The sequence below is a fragment of the Eumetopias jubatus genome, unplaced genomic scaffold (genome assembly GCF_037043125.1).
Source record: "Eumetopias jubatus isolate StellerSeaLion01/CBP00866 unplaced genomic scaffold, mEumJub1_p1.0 scaffold_3, whole genome shotgun sequence".
Taxonomy (NCBI): Eukaryota; Metazoa; Chordata; class Mammalia; order Carnivora; family Otariidae; genus Eumetopias; species Eumetopias jubatus.
In genome coordinates this window covers 177676732-177701367 of record NW_028274809.1, presented here as the reverse complement: position 1 = coordinate 177701367, position 24636 = coordinate 177676732, and the positions used below count along the sequence as shown (strand labels likewise).

At 41.1% G+C, this 24636-nt stretch overlaps 1 protein-coding gene across 2 annotated transcripts in view; it reads right to left on the bottom strand.

The window, feature by feature from the left end:
* Positions 1-19413, bottom strand: part of GPC6 (glypican 6) — a 1069763-nt gene extending 1050350 nt beyond the window's left edge. For both annotated transcript variants that reach the window (XM_088022217.1, XM_028112064.2), the window contains exon 1: positions 19254-19413. In XM_088022217.1, the coding sequence (XP_087878343.1) occupies positions 19254-19413 (160 nt within the window). The remainder of the gene's footprint in view (positions 1-19253) is intronic.
* Positions 19414-24636: the final 5223 nt, after the last annotated feature.

Below are 24636 nucleotides of genomic sequence, written 5' to 3'. Positions count from 1 at the left end.
AGCATCTTTAAATCATAGCATCATTAGTGTCTGACCCATTTTTCCAAATGAAATAGAGAAACTTCCTTTAGAGAAAGAAAACTAAATGTGTACTGCACCTGAAATTAACACTTTAGCAAATTAGGCTATTAGTCTTTAACAAAACTTTATTATTGTGGTTAATAGTGAATTCTCTCTCTCTCTCTCTCTCTCTCTCTCTCTGTCTCTCTCTCTCTCTGTCTCTCTCTCTCTCTCTCACACACACACACACACACACACACACACACGCCATACTTCTCAACCTCAAAACTATACATTAGGTATAGAGGCTTATATTTCCCAGGTTAGGAAATTGGTGCTCTGTCCAAGAAACAAAGTCCCAAGACTTACCATTCAAGGTCTCTGACACACTGTTAGGCCTTTCATTCAGAGATCAGGCACACTTCTGAAAACAAACAGCGCTCCCTCAATGCTACAACTATTAGGAAAAATCAATGTAACCCTAAAGATCAGTATGTTTAACACCTAAAGAAATACACAAGTTCAGAACTTCAACTCCACGTGGGGAGAAAAAAAAAACTTTCAAACTTGTTTTTAGAAAGAAATATTCACTTGAACAGATCAGCTTTATGAAAACCAAAATTGCTTTTGTGTTAAAACTGTTTCTGGAATTCTCTTATTTCATCCACTGTTGCATTCGGAAAAGAAAGGTGCTTGCTAATACATCCGACCAGCTGCACAGGGTGCACTGCCCAAGTACAAGGTGGGCTCCTGCAAGAACAGTGAAGTGGCTGCATCCTGGCCACTCACCAGCCCCATAAATAAGGCTCCCTTGTGCCATGCTTTTAAATACCTTCGTTTTAAAAATTACATTTTGAGTTTTTTCTCAGGAACAGCAAAATCCCCGTTGAGCTCCCAAAACATATTTTACAACTTAGATGAGTATGTTCTGCCTTCCTGCTTTTTTTTTTTTTTTTTTTTTTTTTTTTGCAGCTGTTACTTTTAAGAGAACATTTTGCTTTACAAACGAGAATGGAGTCTTTTATGTAAAGGAGGAATCTTTCTGCTTGTTATCATCTAGGCATCCTCTCTATTTTTTTTTATCATGTCAGAACTTGCTTAAAACATCTTCATATGCAAACTGTGCAACAGCACAGGAGTTTAAATGTTCAGTTTCAAACCTGATAGAAAATAGAGAAACTAAAAAATAAACCAAGTCCAATCACTGCAATGCACAAATATACAAGAAAAGCTAACTTGGTTTCACCTTTCCTCCAGCTAGAACCACTTCTTGCACCATCTCTGTAAGAAAGTCAGTAAAAGGGATTCACAGCACAAAATGTTCTTTTTAGCCATCTATGGCAAATGTCATCTTTGACCATCAAAATATTTATCTGCTGACTTACACATATCACACCTACTTTAATAGGGTCGCTATGATGTCTAGGACTTTTCAAAATATACAGCACAATCATATGTTAATGTCTGCAAAGGAATAAGTTTGTGTATGAAATATAGGATTATCACCATTTAAAACTATACCTTTAGCAGGGATTATCGTGTGATTAATGTAGTTATTTTCCTAATGTTTCTCTGGAAATTTTATTAAAATATGGGCACTAAAATAATGTGGAGTTAAATATCATGCTTGGGAATTTATATACAATTTCCCAAGGACCGACACATGTTCTTTTGCTTAAACAAAGATCAATTGATACATTTTGCAAAACCAGAGTTGCTCATTTCTTAGGCAGTTCAGAGAGCATGATCTTCTAATTTGCATTAGAAGGGTAGAGGAGTTTAACCCTCCCTATTTACTATATAATTAGGGTTCATCCCTTTACATGGAACAACAATTAATCCTATGTAAGAAATAGATTATTGTGGTGTCGAAAAAAGGTACATCCTGCTCCCCGATTGAGAACCCTCACTGCCTCTCCCCTTCGCCCTCCAAAGGAGTACTTTTCTACCTGCCCTCAACCTCTACCTGCTTTCTTCTAGGCTCCCAGAGCCTTTGTCACACCACTCCCCACATCATATAGAAACTATCTATGTATCTGTCTTCACTACTCTATGTGTGCCTCAAGGGCAGGGAAATTGTGGGTGCTGTTCTTCAGCCAAGTAATTAAAAATAAATTTTCACTGACCCGAACTGATATATTAAGTAAGAGAGCCTAGGTAGGTAACAGCTTAAAGTGGAATTCAGAAAATTACAAGTGGTTCCTATGAGCATTCCGGTGGCACAATTTATTATTCAAAGTCTCCATCGTAAATAGATCATTCCAAAGGTGGTACAATTTGATTGCTTTATCCCTAGGCCTGACTTTTTAAACTAACTTTCCTCTCTATCAATTTCTTTATCTCCCAGGAAATGTCACTGCAATTTATAGTACTCTTTACATTTAGCATCCCTAATCTTTTCAGACATTTGAAAATTGCTGTCAGTGATAGCTAAAATATGCCACATTTTGAAAAAAACATTTTGATAGACATATACCTATATACAGTAAGGGCTTCACTGAGAGAAATGGTATGCTTTAAAATTAAGTGGAAGCAACAAAATGCATGTTCCACACAATAAATTCTGGTCTATACTTTCACAAATTGATTTCCACTGGCTTTAGCTAATATAATTTTATCAGCCGCACTCTTTCAAAGAAAATATAAGGGTGTCTTTATATTACACCATTTAATTTTGATCTTACTTAAAGTTGTCTTTAAGTAAAGCCTGGCCAAAAAAACAAAAAACGTCTTTTTATATTTCCAATCAAGGAGTAGTCAGTTATTTATTCAATACCTACTATACTCAAACACTGTGCTCTGGAAAGTACAAATATACATTTAAGCGCCCTCAGCTACCACATATCACACGGGCAAATTTGGAAACAAAAATTAAGTGACTCATTGTAAAGGACACAAGACAACAATTTCAGAGTCAGGAGAAGGCAGAATTTGGTTAATTACCAAATGAATAGACAAACACTACACAAGGAAGGCAAGGAGGAAATAGGAACTGGGTAACTTAGGACAAACGCATGAAGAGTGATTTGAGCTAAACTGCATTTTAGTTGGTAGAGAAAACTGGGAAGGACAGAGCAAGCATTGTCATGATATTAGCAAATGAAACAAGAACAGAAAGAAGAGTAAGTTGAGTGAAAAAGAGGTTTTATGAGACAGAAATTTCTAGAAGGGCACTTGGAACTAAATAAGATAGCTTCAGTACTTGAATGTCAAACCAAGGTAGTGGGTATTTATTCTCAGGCCACTGGAGAGTTAACTTGACTGTTGATAGTTTAAGGCTTAAACTTGAATCCAGTGGTTCTCAAAGTGTGGCCTAGATACCTTTAGCGTCAGCATCAACTGGGCACTGGCCCCATCTCAGATCTACCAGAAGGGGACCCGGCAGCCCACATTTGAACAAGCCTTCTGGAAAATTCTGATGTACACTCAAGTCTGAGAACCCCTGCTCTAAGCAAAGTGAAATAATCAAAGCCATGCATCAGATCTATCATTCTGAGGGCAGGATGCACAACAGGAACTTATGAGAACAGCATGAAAGAAAAGTTTCACAGTCAGTTCCAAGAAGGCTGAAGAGAAAAGAAAGAGAATGTTTTTAAAAGATTTGCTATTTGACATTTAACAGCATTTCAAGATCACCTTTTAACGTTCTATTAGAGCTTCTTTCTTAGAAGTTGATCATAAAAGGAAATTAAAAGTGACTAAGTCTTACAGTGGGGATTACAGCCTACTAGTTCCTCTCCTCTCCTGAATAAGAAATAGGAAGATTTCTCATCATAATACATGTGTCAGGAGGCAGTTGGGAAAAGGAGAGCTAACATTTACTGGAGACTTCTCTCTGTCAGGCTGCTCACACGCCATTTTGCCATTTCAGCCTCACAAAGAACAGTATCATGAGCCAGGCTGTAGTACTGCCCTTTTATATAGAGGAGAAAACTGACGTTCAAGGAGGTAAAGAAAACTTCAAAACAACCCATTAGTAAGCACAAAACAAGGAATTAGTCCTTTTGCTCCTATATGACAACATCTGCCAGAAAGCCCAAAGATTCCCACATAAACAAAGAATTTATGTTATTCCCAGTTCACTAGATGTTTGAATCTTCAGAAGTCTCCATATTGCATATGTGATGAGGATGATATTCTGCAAATCTTTCACTGATTCAGTTTTGTTTGCCCCTTAATTTACTGTCTTCTTACAGACTACCCCCTCCAAAGCCACGGGTATCTGTTACCTGATCTCTTTAAGAGACAAGTCTTCAAACCTGGATGAAGGGCTTGAGGTCTAGCCGGGAAGACAAAAGATGGCAAACCCATCCCTGCTCCCCAAGGGTCTGTATGAAAGAGGGAGGTACAGGGAGGCTCCCCACATTTCCCAGTTTCTCCTTTCTGAGCTTCGCATCAATACGGGAAAGCCAAGGGGAAGAGGGATTTCTAGCCCAAAATCTGTTTTGGAATCTGTGAAAAGATTGCCTGGCGGGCTTTTGGCAATGACCTTAAACTTGGAGGCAAAGATGTTGAGACAGAGGGCTACACCCACACCTAGGGGGCCCAGGTCTGGCCCAGTGGTTTCCAGAGCACTCCTGGGTGGATTCAGAATGCAGCTGAGTTGCAGACCAGAAGGCTTCTCATGCTCCCACCACAGCAGGTGATCAAAGCTACAGGAGGACCAGAGGCCAGGTGAAGAACAAGCCAGTGATTCTCGAGGCCTACAGGGCCAGAAAAGACCACTGTCAGGGTGAGTACTCCAGGAAAAGGGACTACCAGTTTCTGCCCAAGTTGCACAAGAGCAGATCACAAAGGACACCAACCGCGGACATTCACGGAGCAGGCGAGCTAAGCCCAGGAGCCGGGAGGAGCCCCAGGAAACGCACTCTTTCCCTTTCTCCCCTTGTTACTCCCTACCCTCATCAACAGATTGATGGGCTTCAAAACTGTATACAGCCTTCATCGTATGCCAGCCACTATTGTAAGAGCTTTATAAAGGTTTATTCATTTACTACAATCACAGCGATGACTGATAGGGACTGTTATTATCCCTGTTCACAGATGAAACAACAGAGGCAAAGTAATAGAGCCGGGAGCCAAAGCCAGGCTCCACTGGACCACAGCTCCAGAGCAGGCTGCCCACATGTGTGTTTCCCAGAAGAGTGAAACTGATCACACTAAATTTGAAACTAGACCACACTCATTATTTTTCCCCCATGGGTCCTGTGAGTGAAGAAGAGAGGAAGTAGGAGGAAAAAGAGGAAGAAAACAAGAAGGAAAGAAATTGCTTGTCTATTCACATCGCCTGTTCACATCAGAGTTTCAACGTATGTCTATTTTCAACTTTGGGGGAAGAAAATGGTGGCAGCTCACATACTTCCTAAAGAGCCCTCCAAAAGCTTGTAAAACAGGCCAGTTCCTGGCATGAGGAACGATGACTCATTGGCATGGCTGTTTTTCTCTTACCTCGTGTAGTCACCACTGGAAAGTTGAAATACCAAGCGCTGCTTGGACCTCAGTAAAATCAAAAGGCATACTATGTCTCTAATATTTTTTTTATTAACACATAATGTGTTATTTGTTTCAGGGGTACAGGTCTGTGATTCATCAGTCTCACACAATTCACAGCGCTCACCATAGCACACACCCTCCCCGATGTCCATCACCCAGCCACCCCATGCCTCCCACCCCCCTCCACTCCAGCACCCCTCAGTTTGTTTCCTGTATGTCTCTAGGATTTTAAAATGGAAAAACGTCCAATTCGACAAGTGTTCTTCGGTTGTGTTTGACTTTTTCCCCAGAAGTCCACAAGACTGAAATACTAACCTTCTTCCCCAGACCAAAGTTTAAAGGCCTTCAAGTTCACTGTGCAGGGAGAGCAGAGCTCCCCATTCAGGAAACATCTCACCACAACCCTAACCAACAGAAAGACAAAACTAGCGCTCAAGACAATAGAAAGGGAAACCAAAGGTGGCCTGGATATAATTCCTAAAGCTAAATGCATTGTTTTCAAAAACACACTGCAATGTTTAGGATGAAAATGAATTGACTTAACGTAAGTATAAGGACCTTCAGAGGCTTTGTGGGGCTCCATTAATTATTTTTTTCCCTGACGAGATACTATCAAATGGGCCCCTACTACTGGTGACAGGATCTGATGGGCGGTAACACTGGACACACAGCCCAGTGAGGTGGCAGACGTATGGCGCTGACAATACTTCATCTGAGGTTTGGTTCTGAGTTTCAAAACTAACATTCCGTTGAATAGTTCCTAGGATATGCTGTTAGTACAGTATCTGTAAAAAATGATTCTTTCAGGGAGGAGAAAAAAAAAGAACACTATTTTCAATGTTCGGTATCCTTTACATCTGCTGCTCAGCTGGAAACACTGTTAAAAGGCCATTAGAACCTTAAGGTAACAGACCTCGAAGGCTATGAAAGCCTTGGAGCAATTTGCTGTTTGTGTTTAGGAGTATCGGCCCCAGCTACTGCCTTTTCAAGGGCTGAAAACAGCTTCTGTCAGGAGCCGTGAAAATCAATTCCACAGTAACCGGGCTGAAATGTGGCTGAAGGTGGCACACCTACGGGCTGGCGCTACACAGCAGAGCCTCCTTCTGGGCATCCCTGGAACCTTCCAGAAGTCCCGGACACAGGCTCCCCGGCCAGCGCCTGGGAGGGAAGGGGCAGCATGGGACTTCCGGGAACCTTCAGGCTCATCTCTTAGGACCCTGGTTCTCTCTGATGCTTAATTAGGTTAAAATCGGAACCGTCACCCTGAATGAAGATGGCTTTAGGAAATATGCAATGGAGAGGAGCCTGCTCTGGCTGATTTGTATTCCATCTTTTCTATTTTCCCTGATTATAGTAGTTGTGAGTGAGGCTCATTTTTTTTTTTTTTCCAAATAATACTGTTTCAAAGCCTTTCAGAAATAGGGCATTTATAAACCTTTTTTTCAAATACAAGGTCATAACTTTTGAAAATAAATATTTTGGAGGTAAAACAATGCTTTGTCAAGAGTTGTACTTTACAAACTCATGGCTAGAAAGGTTACAATTCACTTTAAAATGCATTATAGGTTTTTCAGCTACAGGAATTTGTCATTCTGGTTATAAAACGCAACCTTAGTTACTACCTAGAATTAAGATCATTGCAACCTACACTTTTATATATACTCAACCCTCTGTTAAGCCGAAAACCTTCCTATAATTTACTGAGCGTGTTCTGGGTAAGAATAAACTGCCACTCTTAAAGTCATAGCAATCAACTCACCTTAATGCATGTAACTTCCCATAATATTACTCATCAATAATCCAGGCTGAGAAGTTGATTCAAAGTTAATTTGGTAAATTAATATAACAACAAATGAAAAAGTATAATTTTATGGCTTTTTTGTTGTGAAACTCTGATGCACCTGACTCGCTGTTTCAACTGGAATTTCGGTGTGATTACTCTATACATATTTTCTTGACTAAAGTAAAAAAAATGAATTTATTTTTTATGTCTATTGAACAAAACATCATGAGGATCTCTGATTTTAAGAAATCCTCAAGTTACTTTAAGAGGGGAAACAGCAATTGAAAAGGGATGATTCATAATAATTTTGTTGTTGATGACATAAGATTTGCCATTTGTAACCTATTTTATATTCAATTGAAACTGACCTTTTATGAGAGCCATGTGGTAATATAAGTGAAATGAATATATTCTTTATTGCAGTCATATAAAAAGACTGGCCTGAGCTTTTAACATAGTACTTGACTTCCTGATGTCTAAATACCCCCAAGTCTATGAAAGAATATTAAATAAGATACCACATAATCAAATGAGTAGTAAAAGCACAATAAAAGCCTTTCACACATTAGCACTTGATAATATAAAAGTAACAGTAAACTGTGTTACCTAAGTTCAGTGTAAATATATAGCTGGAGGAGAAGTTGTAATAGATCAAGTAGGAATGTTCAGGAATCCTACATCTCCAAATTACCAATATTTCAGAATTACAAATTCTTATTTTCCAAATCAAGTTCCCAGGATATCAAAGATCATTTAAACTCTTCGAAAACATTTGTTAAACCTTTTACGTAAGTAAAAAAAAGGAAAAAGATGTCAGCCATTTTAAATTTTACCATTTTTTTAAGTTTTTAAGTCACTGGGATTGAGAAGAAAATAGGATAAGCAAACAGCTAGAGTATGTTTAAAGTATTTTCCAACTTTTTCAGGAAAAAGCTAAGGCTTGTCATTTTAAAATATCTATAATATCTAAAAGCATTGTGGCTTTTTTCAAGTTCATTTCAAAAGCTCTATTGACTTTGAGCTATGCTGACCCATTAAGAAAATACAAATTGAAAAGTATTCATCTTTTTTAAAAAGAAGACCTCAAAGTGCTTTCTTTGCAAAGAAAGTATTTGTCTCAACCTCACTGCAACCTTAAGAGGAAACACCTCTAGTTCCCTGAAATTCAGCTGAGGAGCAGTGGCCCTTGTTAATCTCCACTGTCCTGGGGGCACAAAGAGAGGAAGCCAATTTCTCAAGAAATCCAAGAACTCTAATAAGGAGCAAACACACTAGCCAATCAAGCCTACAGAACACAGGTGTGCATGCCCTGAATGTATTATGCTACATCTTTAATTAAATGTGTATAGAATGAAGACTGACCAGCTCTAAATGTAGTCTCCTTGCACAGGATTCTAGAGGTCAGGAAAAAAATGGCTGGATCTGCATTTGGGAGACTAGTGCAGGAAAAAACAGCTCAAAGGGGGGAGTAGGGAGATGGCATGCTCTTTACCCGAAATGTTCTAAATAGGACCCCCCAAAACGAGTCACATACCCAAAGAAAGCCTGCCATATTAACAAAGAATAATAAGGAGCCTGTAAAAAAGAAGCGGAAAACATTTCCCAGTTGCCTTTAAAACAATGTTGAAGTTCTGTGCTACTCATGCAGCTGTGCGCTTGCCACTGATTTGGGTCCCTTTTGTTCCACACAGAGATACTTACGGATTGAACTGATCCAATCACTCTCTTTCCCTTAGTCCCCCTAGTGGCCAAAGTAAGCATTTGAAAGAAGGCAGAGGCGATGGGGAGGGGAGGAGGAGGGTGCAAAATTTGAAACAGAGGCACTTTCTCGGTTAGGATTCTTACCTATGATCAAGATGAGAAATAACAGCAATCATTGCCCAAATTTGACTGTCCACCCTGACAAAAAAACCGTATTTAAAACCACAGTGAATGCACCCAGAGTTTGGCCCCCTGAGACTCAAGAGATGGTGCCTGGACCAACAGCATCAGCATCACCTGGGAACTTGTTAAAAAAACAAAAACAAAACCCCTGCAAATTACAGACCCCACCCAGGAATGACTAAATCAAAACCTTTGGGGGTGGGGTCCAGGTATTTGTGTTTAACCAGCCCTCCAGTAATTCTGATGCAGGATCAAGTTTATGAAGCAGAGCTTTGGCTAACTGGTTCCCTTCCCTGGATGCACATCAGAAATACTTGGGAAAACTGAAAAAGAAAGAAAGGAAAGAAGGGAGCGAGGACAGGAAAAAGAGTGCCCTGTCTCAGACCAATTACATCAGAGTATTTAAAGATGGAACCCAAGTATAAGTATTGTCTTTTAGTATCTCACATGACTCCTGGATAGCCCTGGCTCTTTCCAACTCAAAAGAGCCAAAAGGTAAATTTTCAGGAATTTTGTCAGCTGGTTGTTAAACTGTTAGTAGCTTGAAATCTGTCATGGTGGGAACATTTCTATACCACAGAAACTGGCAAATGCTACAAATCAGGTCTCCCCCCACCCCACCCTCCTGAAAGCCAATTGCTATGTGTCAGCTCACTGCTGGCTGGAGTTGAGAACACTGGACTTAATAAGCAAAAATGCCAACTACCTAATTAATTCAGACAATCTGAGTAGTTACTTTCAATCTCTCCATTACTCCTCAATTCCTGGGGATTCTTATGAAGATGGCCAAGCAATTCAGTGGCCGTATACTTAAGGAAGGAAGACATCAGCCCCTGTCTGAGGGAGTAACCATGACTAATCCAAGTCAACAGCTATGGCCCTTTTCCTTTCTCTTCTGGGCATGGACACAGGAAGCAATTCTGGAATGAGAGGGTGGGTAAATCTGCCGGAGGGCTTCCGACAGTTAGTCTATCTCAACAATGAGGAGACACACATGGTTAGCAACAGCCCCACTGTGTGCCTCTGGGCATCATAATGAGGCTTTGACTCTTAGTACTCCAGCAGCCATCTTGCTTCCATAATGGCGCCTGGTATAGTGTTAACTTCCCACTTGCCACCATCATAAACTGTTCTGGGTTGGAACTCAGGTGAAACGATGGTTTTCCCTGAATGGGTATGCCAGCCAATTCAGGATTTTCTGTGACGGCTGCCAAAAGTATCTTAAATGACACAGGTGATTTCAGGCAAGAGTTTCAACGGCTTGTCTTCTTGAAACCCTTTTTATTGGAACTTCTAAGTAGTAAAGAAGAGTAAAGTTTTTTAAGGTTTTTGGTTTTTTTTTGCTATTTAATGTTGCCTCTTCTCTGATGACCTCATTCACCCCTCTCCTCACCTTGGCATCTCATGCTGTAGTATCTCAATCAGCCCCCTGGCTACCCTCCCTCCCTCCCCCTGGGACGTTAATGATCTCCTCTCTATTCCATCCTGATTATAGTGCTTGACCCATCAAAATCAGTACTTTCATCTTGTCACGTCACTGCTAAGAACCTAGGATGATGACCTACTTCCTGCCACAGAAAACCAAGGGTTTTCAAGGTCCATCAAAATACAACCCCACCGTATTTGTTCAGTATTTATGTCTCACAAATTCTTAATTGATTCCTTTCTGTAGTATCCTCCATACGTACTACTTTGCTTGCGAATTTAACCCCAAATGCCTTCTTCTTTCACGGCTGTTTGTCAAATGCTACCCATCATTCAATGTCCCTGTGACAGTTTAATTTTATGTCAGTTTGACCCACCTAAGGGATACCCAGATAGCTGGTAAAACATTATTTGTGGGTGCGTCTGTGAGGCTGTGTCTGGAAGAGATTAGCATTTGATTTAGTAGCAGGAGTGACCAGTGTGAGGGAACATCATCCAATTCACCCAGGCCCAAAGAGAACAAAAAGGTGGAGGAAGAACAAATTCTCTCTCTCTCTTCTTTAGCTTGGACATCTATCTGCTCCTACACTGGGACATGAGAGCTCCTGGTTCTCTAGCCTCGGAGTCTGAGACTTATACCACCAGTACCCTACCCCGCTTAAGGCCTTCAGCGTCAGACTGAATTACACCTCCACTTTCCTGGGTCTCCAGCCAGCATATGGCAGATCATGGGGCTTCTCAGCCTCCATAATCTCCAGAGCCAACTCCTATAATAAATCTCCTCATATATATACCTGCATCTATATATCCTATTGCTTTGGTTGCACTCAAGATCCCTGAATAATATACTCCCAATTAAATTTTACCTCTTCCTTTCGGCAAGGTCTAGGTCTCTTCCTTTTTTTGACTCCTATCATTACAACCAGTAATGATGAATTTGGTCCTTAAGCCATGGACATAGCATTGTTTAAATATTAGGAAGCGTTGAAGTAACAATTTAATTAATTCTTCATCTTGGTAAAAATCTTGGGTTTTTTTTTTAACGCTGCCATAGGACAAAAACTTTGACTTAAGTTTCAAAATGGCACAGCTGATTACATATATTTTGATAACTCTTTACTTTCTGAGAGTTAACATCTCACCCTACCCTGTCTGGGAAATCCCTTTGTCTCAGCCACATTGATACTCTTAACAGTGCTGTGCTGGTTTTATGATATTGAGTTTCGTCTCCACTGAAAAGCACACATAAACTATGTCATAGTTATTTACATGGCCTTGTAAACTCAATGAATGTTTCTGGGATGCTTGATTCTCCCTCTCAACCTCTCCCTCTCTTTCACATACACAGATGCCAGTTCATAGTCATGATAGATGTTCAGTGATTCACTTTTGATTGACTTGTGGTCTGTTGGTTGTATCAATTTTACCTCCTAAATATTTCATTTTTTAATTGAAGTATAATTGGCCTACAATACTGTATTAGTTTCAGGTGCACAACACAGTGATTTGATCTTTGTATACATTGCAAAATGATCACCTCAATAAGTCTAGTTACTATCCATCACCATACAAAGTTAATATAATATTCTTGACTATATTCCCCATGCACTATATTACATCCCCATGACTTATTTTATAATGTATATTTGTACTGCTCCATCCCCTTTACCTTAGAACCCCCCACCCCTCCTCCCTTGTGGCGACTATCAATCTGTCTTCTGCATCTATGAATCTGGATTCTGTTTTGTTTGTTCATTTTGGTCTTTAGATGCTGCATGTAAGTGACATCCTACAGTATTTGGTATTTGTCTTTCTCAGTCTGACTTATTTCAGTTAGCTCCTAAATATTCCTTGTTTTCTACTTCATTCCCTTTCCAGTCACCACTCTAGTTCAAGCTACCATCTCCTCCTGTTCCTGTATCTGCTTTTGCTCCCCTGCAATCCATTCTCTACAGAGCCACCAAAGTAATATTTCAAATCAAGTCCAATCCTGATTGGAACACTTCTTCAATAGCTTCTCACTGCCAGAGGCTGAAGGCCAACCAAGGTCACTGCAGGAGCTCCAGGGAGTTCGGGGCTGATTAAGGCAAGATACAGGACCGGGAGGTGGCAGCAGGACACGGAGAGCTTTAATTTGGTGGCACTAGACAGGTTGCATGGGAGGGGAAGTCCCTCATTGCTTGAGGTCTGACAGACGTAACAGAGGAGCCAGGACCAGAAGGGGAGGAGGTTCAGGGAACTCCCAGGAGAGGGGAGGGGAATTAAGTATCTAGGCTATGTTGCTCAGCCACAGGGTGGAGAGGGCAGCAACTTGGGAGTTTTTTTAGGTCCCAGATTCATCCTATAAATGACCAGCAGGCCTTATGCAGTTTTGCAGGGTACACAAAAGAGACAGGCTTTAAATGGTTAAAAGTCTATTTTCTTTGGGCTGTGTTTAAAACAACCGGATGTTGAAAAAACTTGAGTTTAGCACCCACAGGTTAATTTAGAGCTAAGGGTCCATACTTGCAGTGAAAAGGTAAACCGCATAGGCCCAACATGCATGGGCCATCTTTGGACAGTGTATTAACCTGGCCCACAGGCTCTCCCGTAGTCTCATGGGACTTTCCATTCACTGCTGTTTTCCCCAGGTTCTAAAAGTCCTCTCATGTTTTCAGGGTCTTCTAACCATACGGTACTAACTACGTACTCATGCTTCAGAGCCTATTGTCCATTGCTCTTCCTCAAGGAAGCATTCCCAGATGCTGTGATGAGATCAGATACTCCTATTAAATGCTTTCATGGCCTGTCATAATCTCAGCCATTCATTGTGAATGGTGCTCTTAATTTCTGCTTCCCTGCTGGGATTAAAATCCACTGAGGCCCTATACATAGCACCTAGCAAAGTGAATTAAACATAGTAGGTATACAAGAAATACTTATTGGATGAATGGAAAAAAAGACACCTAAAGGAAATAGAGAATGAGTTATAAAAATAAATCAGTAGCCTGGATAATGTTTAAATATGGAATCAAGTTTCTATTTTTCTTTGGTACATTTGTTTAAAAAAATATTTTTCATCCAAAGTTATTAAAAACTCTTAAGTACTTCCATTCAGGATTATTAGAATTTTAAACCTTTATCCAAGACTTACTGCTATGAAACCTTTTATTTACAGATATGGCATCCCAGTGAGGCAGTTACACTTTCAAAGAGTGTCACATAAATAAGTGAAAAGTGATTAATACTAAAGAAGTCTATGAAACTACTTAAAGTAGAATTATGTGCCAGCTAAAGAATTTAATGGAGCAGAATTTGGTCTGCAAAGAGATATAAGCAACAAGTTTAAAAGAATATTCAGTATTCTGTTTAAACTGTCAAGACAACTGGCCTTGCTAGAAGTCTTTTGAGAGACATGAATTAAGGGGGGGAAAGCAGTCTTAGAGATGTTACTGATCGGCTTTAAGCTAATAAACAATTTTATCAACAATTCCCTTAATACAATTTCTATCCTAAACTCATATTTCTATACAAATCTAGTGACTGAATTGTAAGTCATTTGGTTTAAAGGACTCAATAATTTTGTATTTTATAAGTGTTCATAAAACTCACCCATAATTGTGAAAGGACATTAGTCACACTCTTACATAAATTACAACAATGTTTATACTATAATACTTTAAAGGACATAATGCTGTATATTTTAAATCACTTTTGATAGCAGCCTACATTTCTACTCACCAGCAATTACCATGTGGCACGGTTAAAAGATGTGAGTTTTATGTAAAAAAAGTCAACTCAAATGAACTCTTGTTCTCAATGATGACATATTATCCTCTAATTAAATCAGCTAAGATAGCTCTGTTTGCAAGGAGCATTCTAAAATTAATTCCGAAATCAAGAGTTTAACAAGTGGCACTCCTAATAGCCCAGATTTTAGGTTGCTTTGATACCTGGAATTAATGGGATTCTTTTAGAAATCCAGTGACTCGACAAATCATTAAAAAAAAAAAATTTGAAGTTCAGCTAACTCATTTATACCTCTCACACTGTTCTTTGAAAGGATTTTAAAGACATCAGCTAACTCAAGAGAGGACAAAGAAATCAGAAATCTACGAAGCAGACAGTTAAATGGAAATTAAATAATTTATTTCAAAGTAGGATATTTAATGTGTCTATAAAAGAGTAAGAGTTACCAAACACTTTTTCTGTTTATGTTAATGTAATAGCTACAGACAAACTGATAAAAAAAATTGTGTTTAATGGCGAATGTATTAAATAAGTTAGTTTGCTGAGGGAACAGAGGGAGGGAGGACAGGTTCCTTGGGAAACCCACCAAAGAAAGGAAAGGACTGTTGGACAAAGATCAGGTAAAATGAAGCATCACATATCCTGAAATTTGAAAGCAATAAAGAAGGACTGAAAAAAGTCACTAGTATATCAGCAGAATAGAAGAGAATATTTTCTTAATTTGATTTTGGGATAAACTTTTAGAGTATTGAGCTAAATTCATATTCAAGAGATGGGAAAGAGTTTAATGCTTTAATATCCACCTGTAGCCCAGCTCTCAAAACACCCGAGACACAAAAAGGGACAAATACTGAGAAAACAATTATATTTTTTCCTAATCTATGAAGATAGATTCCCTCCTCCCTCTACCCCTGTGATAACTTCCTATAGCAAACTTTGTTGCACTAACCCATTATTCATGCAGGCCTGGTATACTGAAAAATACCAATACGTATTCTTTAGTTTCCATCTTTTATATAGCTACAGAGATACAATAAAAAAAAATCAGGAAAACACATAAGTACATGATCAATTTAGTGACGGTAGCATGGTTAATTCCTGAGAACATACATTTCAAAGTGATTTTGAAAAATTATAGATATTGCAAGTAAATAGAAAAATATGCAGCACAAACTGTGAGGGAATACATATGGTGATTGATAATACCAGACTATGTACCTAGTAGATGAAGAAAGAATTGATTTTGCATGCATTCATTCAACAAATACAGAATGGCAGGAGGCAGGATTAAGTCTAGGACTCTGGTACCTGGAGTCAGAACTCCTGAGTTGGAATTCTAGCCTCACCACTTTCTAGCTGAGTCATCCCTGGGCAAGTTAAATATTTGAGTCTCTCTGCTGCTCAGTCTTTTCATCTATAAAATGGGGATTATGACGATATCTATAAAATTATTAAAAGGAGTCAATAAGGCAGCATCTAATGTTTTAGAAGCAGGTAATGTTTTTTAAACAGGTGCTCGGCCTGTAGTAATTTCCAAATAAGGGATTGTTAAATACAGCTGAATTACATAACTAATGAAAAAAACGTGGGCATGTAGGCCAATAAGTCACCATTAGTCAGCTACAAGGAGTTATAATTAATGACTCCAAGAAGGCTCAAGGCATAGTGGCACAGTAAGCATAAAAAAACATTCTCTAATTGCCCAGTCTTTCAAGCAGATACTCTTTTCAGTTGTTGAGTCCTTTTAGAAGTTTAGAGCCATCAAGATGAGTTGGGTTGGAAAATGAGATAATATTATGGATGCTCAAAGAAAAGACTGGAATGTTTCATACCTACCTTTGATCAAAATAACATTCCTAACATAGAACTTGATGATCCACTGCTCAGTATCTTCCCAGAAGACAGAACAGAAGAAAATAAGTGAGCACACTGGGAAGGCTTTGGGCTAGTTATCTGGAAACATTTCGATACCACAAGAATTACTAAGTATTAGAATGGATGGCTGAGTGGGGCTCCTGGGTCTTCTCCTTTGGAGGTCTTTCAAACAAGGACGGATAGTCTATCTGATCTGCCTGGGATGGCTTAAGATCAGGGCTGAGTGAAGATTAATGGTGCAACCTGCCCCTTAAAGGCCTCCCAAGCACTCTCTGAGAGCATAACTTTATATATTACCCATCACAGTCCCTCATCTATTGAGTTTGAAGAACTCCCTTTTATCCTAGAATAGGAAAGGGCAACACTATTTCACAATTGTGACTTCTGAGTAGAACTTTAATAATGTCATGATGAAACATAATGTCCTTATTACTTCTCAGTTATTTTACCAGGCAAGCTACCTGCAAATATCTTTCAGTTAGAAACAGCTCTCATGAATCTAAATTATGAACAGCAGTTGCTTTAAAATTCATGTGCCCTGGCCGACTGATGGCATATGCTATTTCTCAAGCAAACCATTAAAAATCCAAACAAGGCAAAGGATGAAAAAGGAGTTTAAAGAAAGGATAACCACCACATACTAGATAATGAAATGTAAATAGTATCAGGAACTAGGGAAGAGCATATGAGTGTTTTCATTTAATAATGGGACAGCTTTCCTAAGCGATTATTCCAACAACATGTAGCACTGAGTAGTTCACTTTAAAAAGATTACACATATACACATAAATATATACATACACACACACTTACCTTTTACTTCATTTGTTTCCCTATCAGATGTGCCTCTGACCCCACAGTGACCTGTATCTTGATCATTTCCACCAGCATCAAAGCACACCAGGGTTAAGACAAAGTCAACAGTACCCTTAGTCCTAGAAAGTGATTTTAACAATAGTGCACGTTTCAGAACTTCATAGCTAATTAGTGAACACTGTGATTGTCAAGAGGTGGAGGTAAAAGGGGGAAAAAAAAAAACCCTGTAGTTAAAAATCTACTAAAGGATTTATTTTAACCACTGGAAATGTTTTCAGGAAAGTAAATGGTGAGTACAGAAATTATTTACCCTGAAAACCTTCATTTTGATATTAAGGAGATTTGCATCATGCCAAGGATGAAGTGCAGCCTCCTGAAATTCCCATAATCCACTAAAGAGTACTGAAGCAATTTAAAAATACTTAACTATTTTCTTCTCTGAGATCATATCTGAAATCATGCTGGGAAATATCTGTGTGTTTAAAAGATACAATTTGAAAAAGCCCAGGTTAGAGGAGAAAACGTTCCTAGAAGTAGTGAGCCATACCATAAAACCTTTAAAAGTTGAACTCCCTGAGATTTGGGGAGGAGAAAAAAAGCAAAGGTGATCCTTATCAATTAATTAAAAAGAATGAAATAACAGTAGACAAAGGGGAAGGAGAGTTAAAGAAACTTAAGGAGCTGTGGGGGCAGTAGCTCTCTCTTCACTGATTAAAAAATTAAGGAGTTCTGGAAAAGGGAGAAGTGACAGGGATAGAAAAGTAGTCTTATAATTCACCACAGGTTCCGCCTCCGACTCACCAGAGGCTGGCTACGTCTGGCTCAGAATTGAAAAAGGCTCCCTGTGTATCACGCTCGGCGCTGTTAGCGTTGTGTATGGGCTTTTTTTTTTTTTCCCTCCAATGCCTAAATTTCTATAAATGTGTTCATTTCGGTATAAGTAAAAACCTTCACTTGTAGAGTTTGTAGATCAACCGTAATAAAACAGCAATTGCATGACATATCGAAACTATGATGTTTTAAGATATCTGCAAAAAGCTTTCACTCGGCGACCAGCTCTTTGGCGAAATGCAGAGAGGCTGGTGAAATGTAGCGTTTTGATTTGACCATCTGAGGTCACCGAGGACTTCAACGGACGGGTTTGAGCAGCCCGCGCCCTCGCAGCATCTCCTGGCCTCTCTCTGCCTCCCTCAGCTATGCTCTCTCGCAGCCACAGGATTATCTCTCCCCGACACGTTTCATTCACAGAGCCCCAGAGAAGCTCCCCATTCGGTTGGAGCTAAGAGCCGGAAAACACGCACTCGGGCTGCTGCGCAAGTTGTTGCAGCTCGAGTGCGATCCACACACTGGCGCCGAGAAAGGGGGGGGGGGGGCTCTCGAGCTCTCGGAGCAGGAATGCTAGTGGCCCGGCACGCGGGGTCCGGGGACGCCGGGACAAACCCACTAGTGAGCCACTCGCTTAAGTTGGAGCAGCTTCTGAGAACAGGCGGGCGGGCGAGCGCGCTCAGGCCCCGGCGCCGCGCCGGGTGCCGGGGGTGTCCCCCGAACCGCGAGTGACCAACCGCAATCGGGAAAGCACTGAGAACCCGTAACGCGAAAGCCCGCCCCAAGCCCGAAACTGGCAGCCCGTGAACTCCCCAAACCAGCCCGGAACTGCAGACGTCCGAAGGCCGGGTCCCCCGCGGTGGGGTCGCCCCGCCTCGCCCGCCCCCGGGCCGGGCGCCGTGCGTTCTGCCTCCCGGAAGGATCCGGGGAGCAGAGCGAGCGGCGAGGGGAGCCCTCCGCGTCTCTCCACCGCCCCCGCCGGCGCGAGGGCGGGAGTGGGGAAGGCGCCACTCAGACTGTGGCGCTGGGCAAACTGTGGCCGCAGTTCTTCCAAGTTTGCCTGAGCGAGAGGCGCGGGCTGGGCGCCCCGCTCGGCGACCTGCCCTCGCGCCGCGGCCGCCCCCGGGTGTCCCGGGCTCCCCGGCCGGCCCGGCCCGAGCCCACAACGAAGGGGGCGCGGGGGCGCCAGAGCCGAGGGAGGGCGGGCGGACGCTCCCGCGTGTGCACACAATGAGGCAGCTGACACGCACACCTTCCCCGCGGGAGCAGCCGCCGGAGCATCCGCCGGCGTCCGGGAGAGCCCTGACAGAAAGTGAACACCAACAACTCAGCAACAGGGGGGGAAGAAGGAGGGCGCCGGGCGGCCCGGGGGACGGACGGCCGCCGAGGGCTGCAGCCTACTGGGCCGCGCGCCCGCGCTTACCTGCGATCTCCTGGTAGGGAATGTCCGCCAGGCTGAATCCCTTGGCACCGTACGCCTGGCGGACCTCGCCGCAGCTCCGAGCCTTCACCTCCGCCCCGGCCGGCAGGGACAGCAGCAGCCCGGAGAGGGGAAGAATCACAGCCCCGATCCAAGAAGGCATGGTGCAACGTGCAAATCCAGCTCGGTAAACCCCAGGGCCCGTGCGCTCTTCACCTTGCCCCTCGAGCCGAAAGCCCGCCAGAGCCAGCGGCGCGCTCCTCGCCGCTGCCCAGCGTCACCCCCTTCCGCCAGCCGAGGGGACGAGCAGCGCAGCCCTCTGGACTGCGCTCAGCAAACTTTTATAAGCCAGATGGAGGATGGCAAGCCAACCAGGGCTGGCTGGGGAAGCAGCCGCCTAGCTCCTCTAGCCCCCCAGGTCGAAAACGGTGCAATAAAAAACGAGGGAGAGGAGGCACAGAAATGTTTTAAAAAACCACCCTGGGGGTTCAGAGCCGCGATCCGACTTCCGAGCCGCAGAATCGTAGAGCGCTGCGAGCTCGGCTCGCCCGAGCGTGCGGCGAAGGTGGGAACGCGCGCCCGCGGCTCTCCCGGAGAGGGAGCTGGACAGGCGAGTGCGAGTGTGTGTCGGGGCGAGCGCGGGTTCTTGGGGACGCGTGTGCGTGGAGGTATGTGTTGGGGATAAACGGAATCCAGGGGAAACCTCAGCTTCACACAGGCTGAGGGAGCCTGTGAGAGTCCTCCTGAAATAGGAAGAGCGAAATCCCGGAGACAGACACTGGAGGCTAGAGGGAAGGAGAAAGGAGGGGAGAGAGAGAAACGTGCTACAGTGAGCACAGCCGAAATTCGGAGGCAGAGTCGAAGGCAAAACCTGGACTGGATCTCTTGCTACTGGGTAGAAGAAAAAGGGGAAAAAAGGAAGCGGTTCTGTTTTCTCACTCCCTTCACATCCTTCATACTGATCCGAAACGTTTCCTTTAATGACTTAAGTAAGTAATCTAGAAAGGCGAAGTATTTTAAGTCATTAACATATGTGGTATTAAACTATGCTTTTGTGGACTTAAAGGACCACGCAATTCCAATTGTTCCTCTAAATATGAGCAACAATTTATGACCTACTGAAACACAAAGCCCGCGTAGAAATAAACATACGGGGAGCCCCTGACATTCAGAGCACAATCATCGCTGTAATTAATGGTCTTGTCTCTGTTTGGCTTTGTTTTTTATTTTCTAAAGACAGTTTGTGCACACGGGGACCAGTAGTTTATTATTATTATTTTTGTAATTTTTGGTTTTGGACTCATAAATTTCACCCTTTTTAATTTCAAGTATTACATAATCTTGGATCAGAAATCCTTATGCTTAGGTTCTAGTGTGTGGAGGAACAGGAAAGCTAAGGAGAAGAAACACAACAGGGAAGCAATGGGGAAATGAGAGAGCAGGGGTCAGTGGGGTGCACTAAGGAAGATACTAGGGAGGAGAGTGATTTCTTCCTTCCCTCTCCCCAGTCTCACATACTGGACTTAAACATTTTCTTCCAAGTTAACAGAATTCTCCACTGGGGAACTGACTCACTTTCTTCCCATCTTACACTCAAGTTTTGTGAAATGGAATAAAAATGAAAATTCAGGGTAGGCTAATTTCTTATTGACTTTCTTATGTTAATGAACTCTGCTACGCAGAAGCTGGTGTGGAGACCCAAAGCTTCTGCAACTACTAAGGTAGTTAAATCCAAGACAAAAAATAATAATAATAATAATGCTTACTCACTTCCATGGTCAAATGTATTTAGGCCAGCACATTACTCAAAAATTGCTGTAGGGTAATGTCCAGTTGTATGGAGCTCCCCTATAAAGCCACACATGCAGATGTTTTTCTGATGATGGCTGTTAATGACCAGAATGAATCATGAAATTTAAGTCATTCTATTATCATCACAACATGTTAGGTACATCTTCTTCCTCTCTTTAATTCCTCCTCTCTTACTCCACTGAAAAGGGACTCAAATATAAGATACAACCGCATTTAAGCCATGGAAATGCTTAAAAATATAAGGCTGACTTGTTTACAAATTGACTTTCTCTTCTTCAAAACTCCATAACTAAACATTTCTTTCCAAAAACAAGTCACATACACGTTTTTCTCAAATTTTTCACACGGTTTTTGTCTTCATGATATTGTACTGTCTGACCTTAAGTCACTGATTTCATTTTCCTCCAAGTCTGAAATCAAAATGAGAACAAAATCTACTCTTTGTGGGAAAAGGATAAGATGGGTATGATTAGAAATTGCTGTAACCCAGTCATTATTTCTATGATTTTGACATGACTTCATTCGAACTTCTGTTTCTATCATTGCCAGGTGATAAGCATTGTACACTCCTGAGCAAGGGGTAAAGCAATAAAAAAGATGTTGGAGGCGCCTGGGTGGCTCAGTTGGTTAATTGACTGCCTTCGGCTCAGGTCATGATCCTGGAGTCCCAGGATCGAGTCCTTCCTTCATCTGGCTCCCTGCTCAGCAGGGAGTCAGCTTCTCCCTCTGCCCCTCCCCCCTCTCATGCTCTCTCTCTCTCTCTCTCTCTCTCTCTCTCTCATTCTCTCTTTCTCAAATAAATAAATAAAATCTTTAAAAAAAAAAGATGTTGGAGGTGAAGGAAGAATGGGTAAAAACATAGTATAAGTGGTTTAAATTATTTAAAAATCGATGCATCATTAAGTATTTAATGAGCATTCAATGCAACTATACAGAACTAGGTTATTTTACATAGTTCCTACACTTATAAAATGACCTTAGGAGTTATGGCAAGGCTAGAATATGGAAAGAATTATAACTTAATCAAGCATAAATAAAGTACTTTAATGCCATCAGGAGGGTGAAACAATGCAGAGTAGGTTTGTGAACTCCACTCAGACCAAAGAATTAAGTAACTTACCTTACTGGTAGGTAAGGTACCCTTACCTACTTGGCCCACTTGTTGGGTAATTCAGCACTGTTTGAAATGGCGTAAGAGGAGCAAAGTCAAACTTCCCAGCTAAGGGCAACAGCACAGCCTACATGAGGTATTGGAATGAACACTGAATGACATGCAAGTTCATAGAAGAAACTAGAAAGAAGAGAGCTCATATTACTAAGGAGAAGTTGGCATTTGGTTTAGATAGGAAAAAAAAGTTTAGCCAAAGACCTCAAACTCTAGCAGTAGTGTTTATATTGTATGTAATAGGAAAAATGTTAGGACATTGAAGAACATCAGACCAGAGGAAGCAAGCACAGAGAAGCAAGAGAAAGGTAAGAAAGAGAAACACATAGAGTTCTGCCATAATGGTGAAGGTTTCAAGAGATTGCAACCAGAGTAGGAGGATAGTGAGCAGAAAGAAGGTGAAGGTAAATTTTGCAGAAAAGATTAGCATGATTTTTTCTTTGGTTCAAGACACACACACACACAATAATTAGAAGACTTATTTTAAAAATGTGAGTCTCATTGGGAAAATCTTTATTAGGGCAATAAGATTGTTGTTTATACACCATTTTTGTATCCCAGCTGTTTTCCACAACCCCTTCTGGGAATAAGATGAATGGAATCTCAGAGACTTTGAGTTGTAGAGGGAAAAAAAACTAAGTCTTTAGGAGCAGCCATAGTTAATAGGCAAGCAGAGCAGCCCATGATCTATTTCATGGTCAAGGGCTCTTCCTTCCCACCCTAAGTCTAATTGCATCTGGGGCCATTGTGCCAGCACCAAAGGATGAATCATATTTGGCCTAAGCATGGCGATCATTTCCCTTTCCTGTCAAATAGGAGTGGGCCTAAGATCCATTTCTGGCCAATGAGATGTAAGGAAATTTCTGATGAACATTATTTTTCCTAGTTAAAGGCAAGAACTATAGGAGCAAAGAGGTCTTTTTATCTCAGCTTCCTGCTTCTTAGAGCTAATTGAACATCTGGTGACTAGGAGACAAGATACCCCTCACAGGCAAAGAACAGAGGAAAGCCCCTAGATTTTTGATTTCCTGTTTGACCCACCAAAGGAGCCCTTGGACCGCCAACCTCTGGACTTCTTGTTAAATAATTCATAAATATCTTGGTAGTTTATACCACTGTCAGGTGGTTATTCTGCTATTTACAAATGAAAGCAATATAAATGTATAGGGCAAACTAAAGGAAGAACAAGAGACGTGAAGGCAAGAGACAGGGGTTAGCTGCAAATGTAAGAAGAGAAGAAAATTAGGTAGCTCCATGGCATCTAAGTTAGATTTTCAGTCATGAAGCAAATCACAGTAGACATCAAGGACAAGGAAGGCAGAGAAAATGGTACTTAGAAAATGATGAAGAGACTTACTGGAAACTTCAACAGAGACATTTTAATAAAACAGTGGGGTGGATGCCAGACTCCATGGAATTGTGTATGAAGTGGATGGATAGAATGGAAAAATCAAGGTATAACTAATTACACCGTGGTGGCTCTATGTGGAAGAGGGGAAAGGGTAGTCAGGGAATGCTTTCCAGAAGAAGCTTCTAAGATTACAAGGAAGAGAGACTAGACATAGAGATTGAAAGTCACTATGATATTATTTGGTATGTTGGTTTTAAACAGTTCTCTTTTTTATTTGCATTCTGTAAGTTTTCTACAGGAAATATGAGTTCTTTTTTAGGATGAGAAACATTTTAAAATAAATAGTCACCCTCTCAACAAATGCAAATAACATTTATTTTATAAAATAAAGGAGTCTTACCATTATCTCATATATGAGATAATATATGTTATATTTATATTATATGCTTATATATAATATAAAACAAATGGCTGTTAATACTTTTCTCAGCAACAACCTTGTGCTATGAAAGTTTTTTTAAAAAAAGACACAATTACAGAATTTACTGTTCTTTTGTTCAGTTATACCAACGCATGAATGAGAAACAGCATGGATTTTAGGATTTGGGTTTTTTTCCTTTGTGTATTTAGATCAAGTAGGACAAATAAGTTCAAATGAAATCTCATGAAAACAGGAGAATGGTTTTCAAGTGTCTATCCCATGTCTTAGCTTGGCACAAATCAAAATCACTTAGTTAACCTGCCTCTTGAAAAACAGAGTCTGTAATGAAAAAGCTGTCAGAAATTTAACAACAGAAACTCTGCCTGGTGCCTGGATAATGGGAAGGTTGCTGAGTTACAGGGAAAGAAAAGGTAAATTTGGGTGAATGATGACCAAAAATGGTGGTGAAAATAATGCTTTATTTTTCTTACCAAGGTTTATACCCAAACAAAATGTAATAGTCCATTTAACATTTATTGAGCCTTAAGAGTATACCTAGTATTAATATAAACCAATTAAAATTATATCTTTATGGCAGCTGGGGACCTGCTGGGTTACTAATGATCTCTTGGGGAAA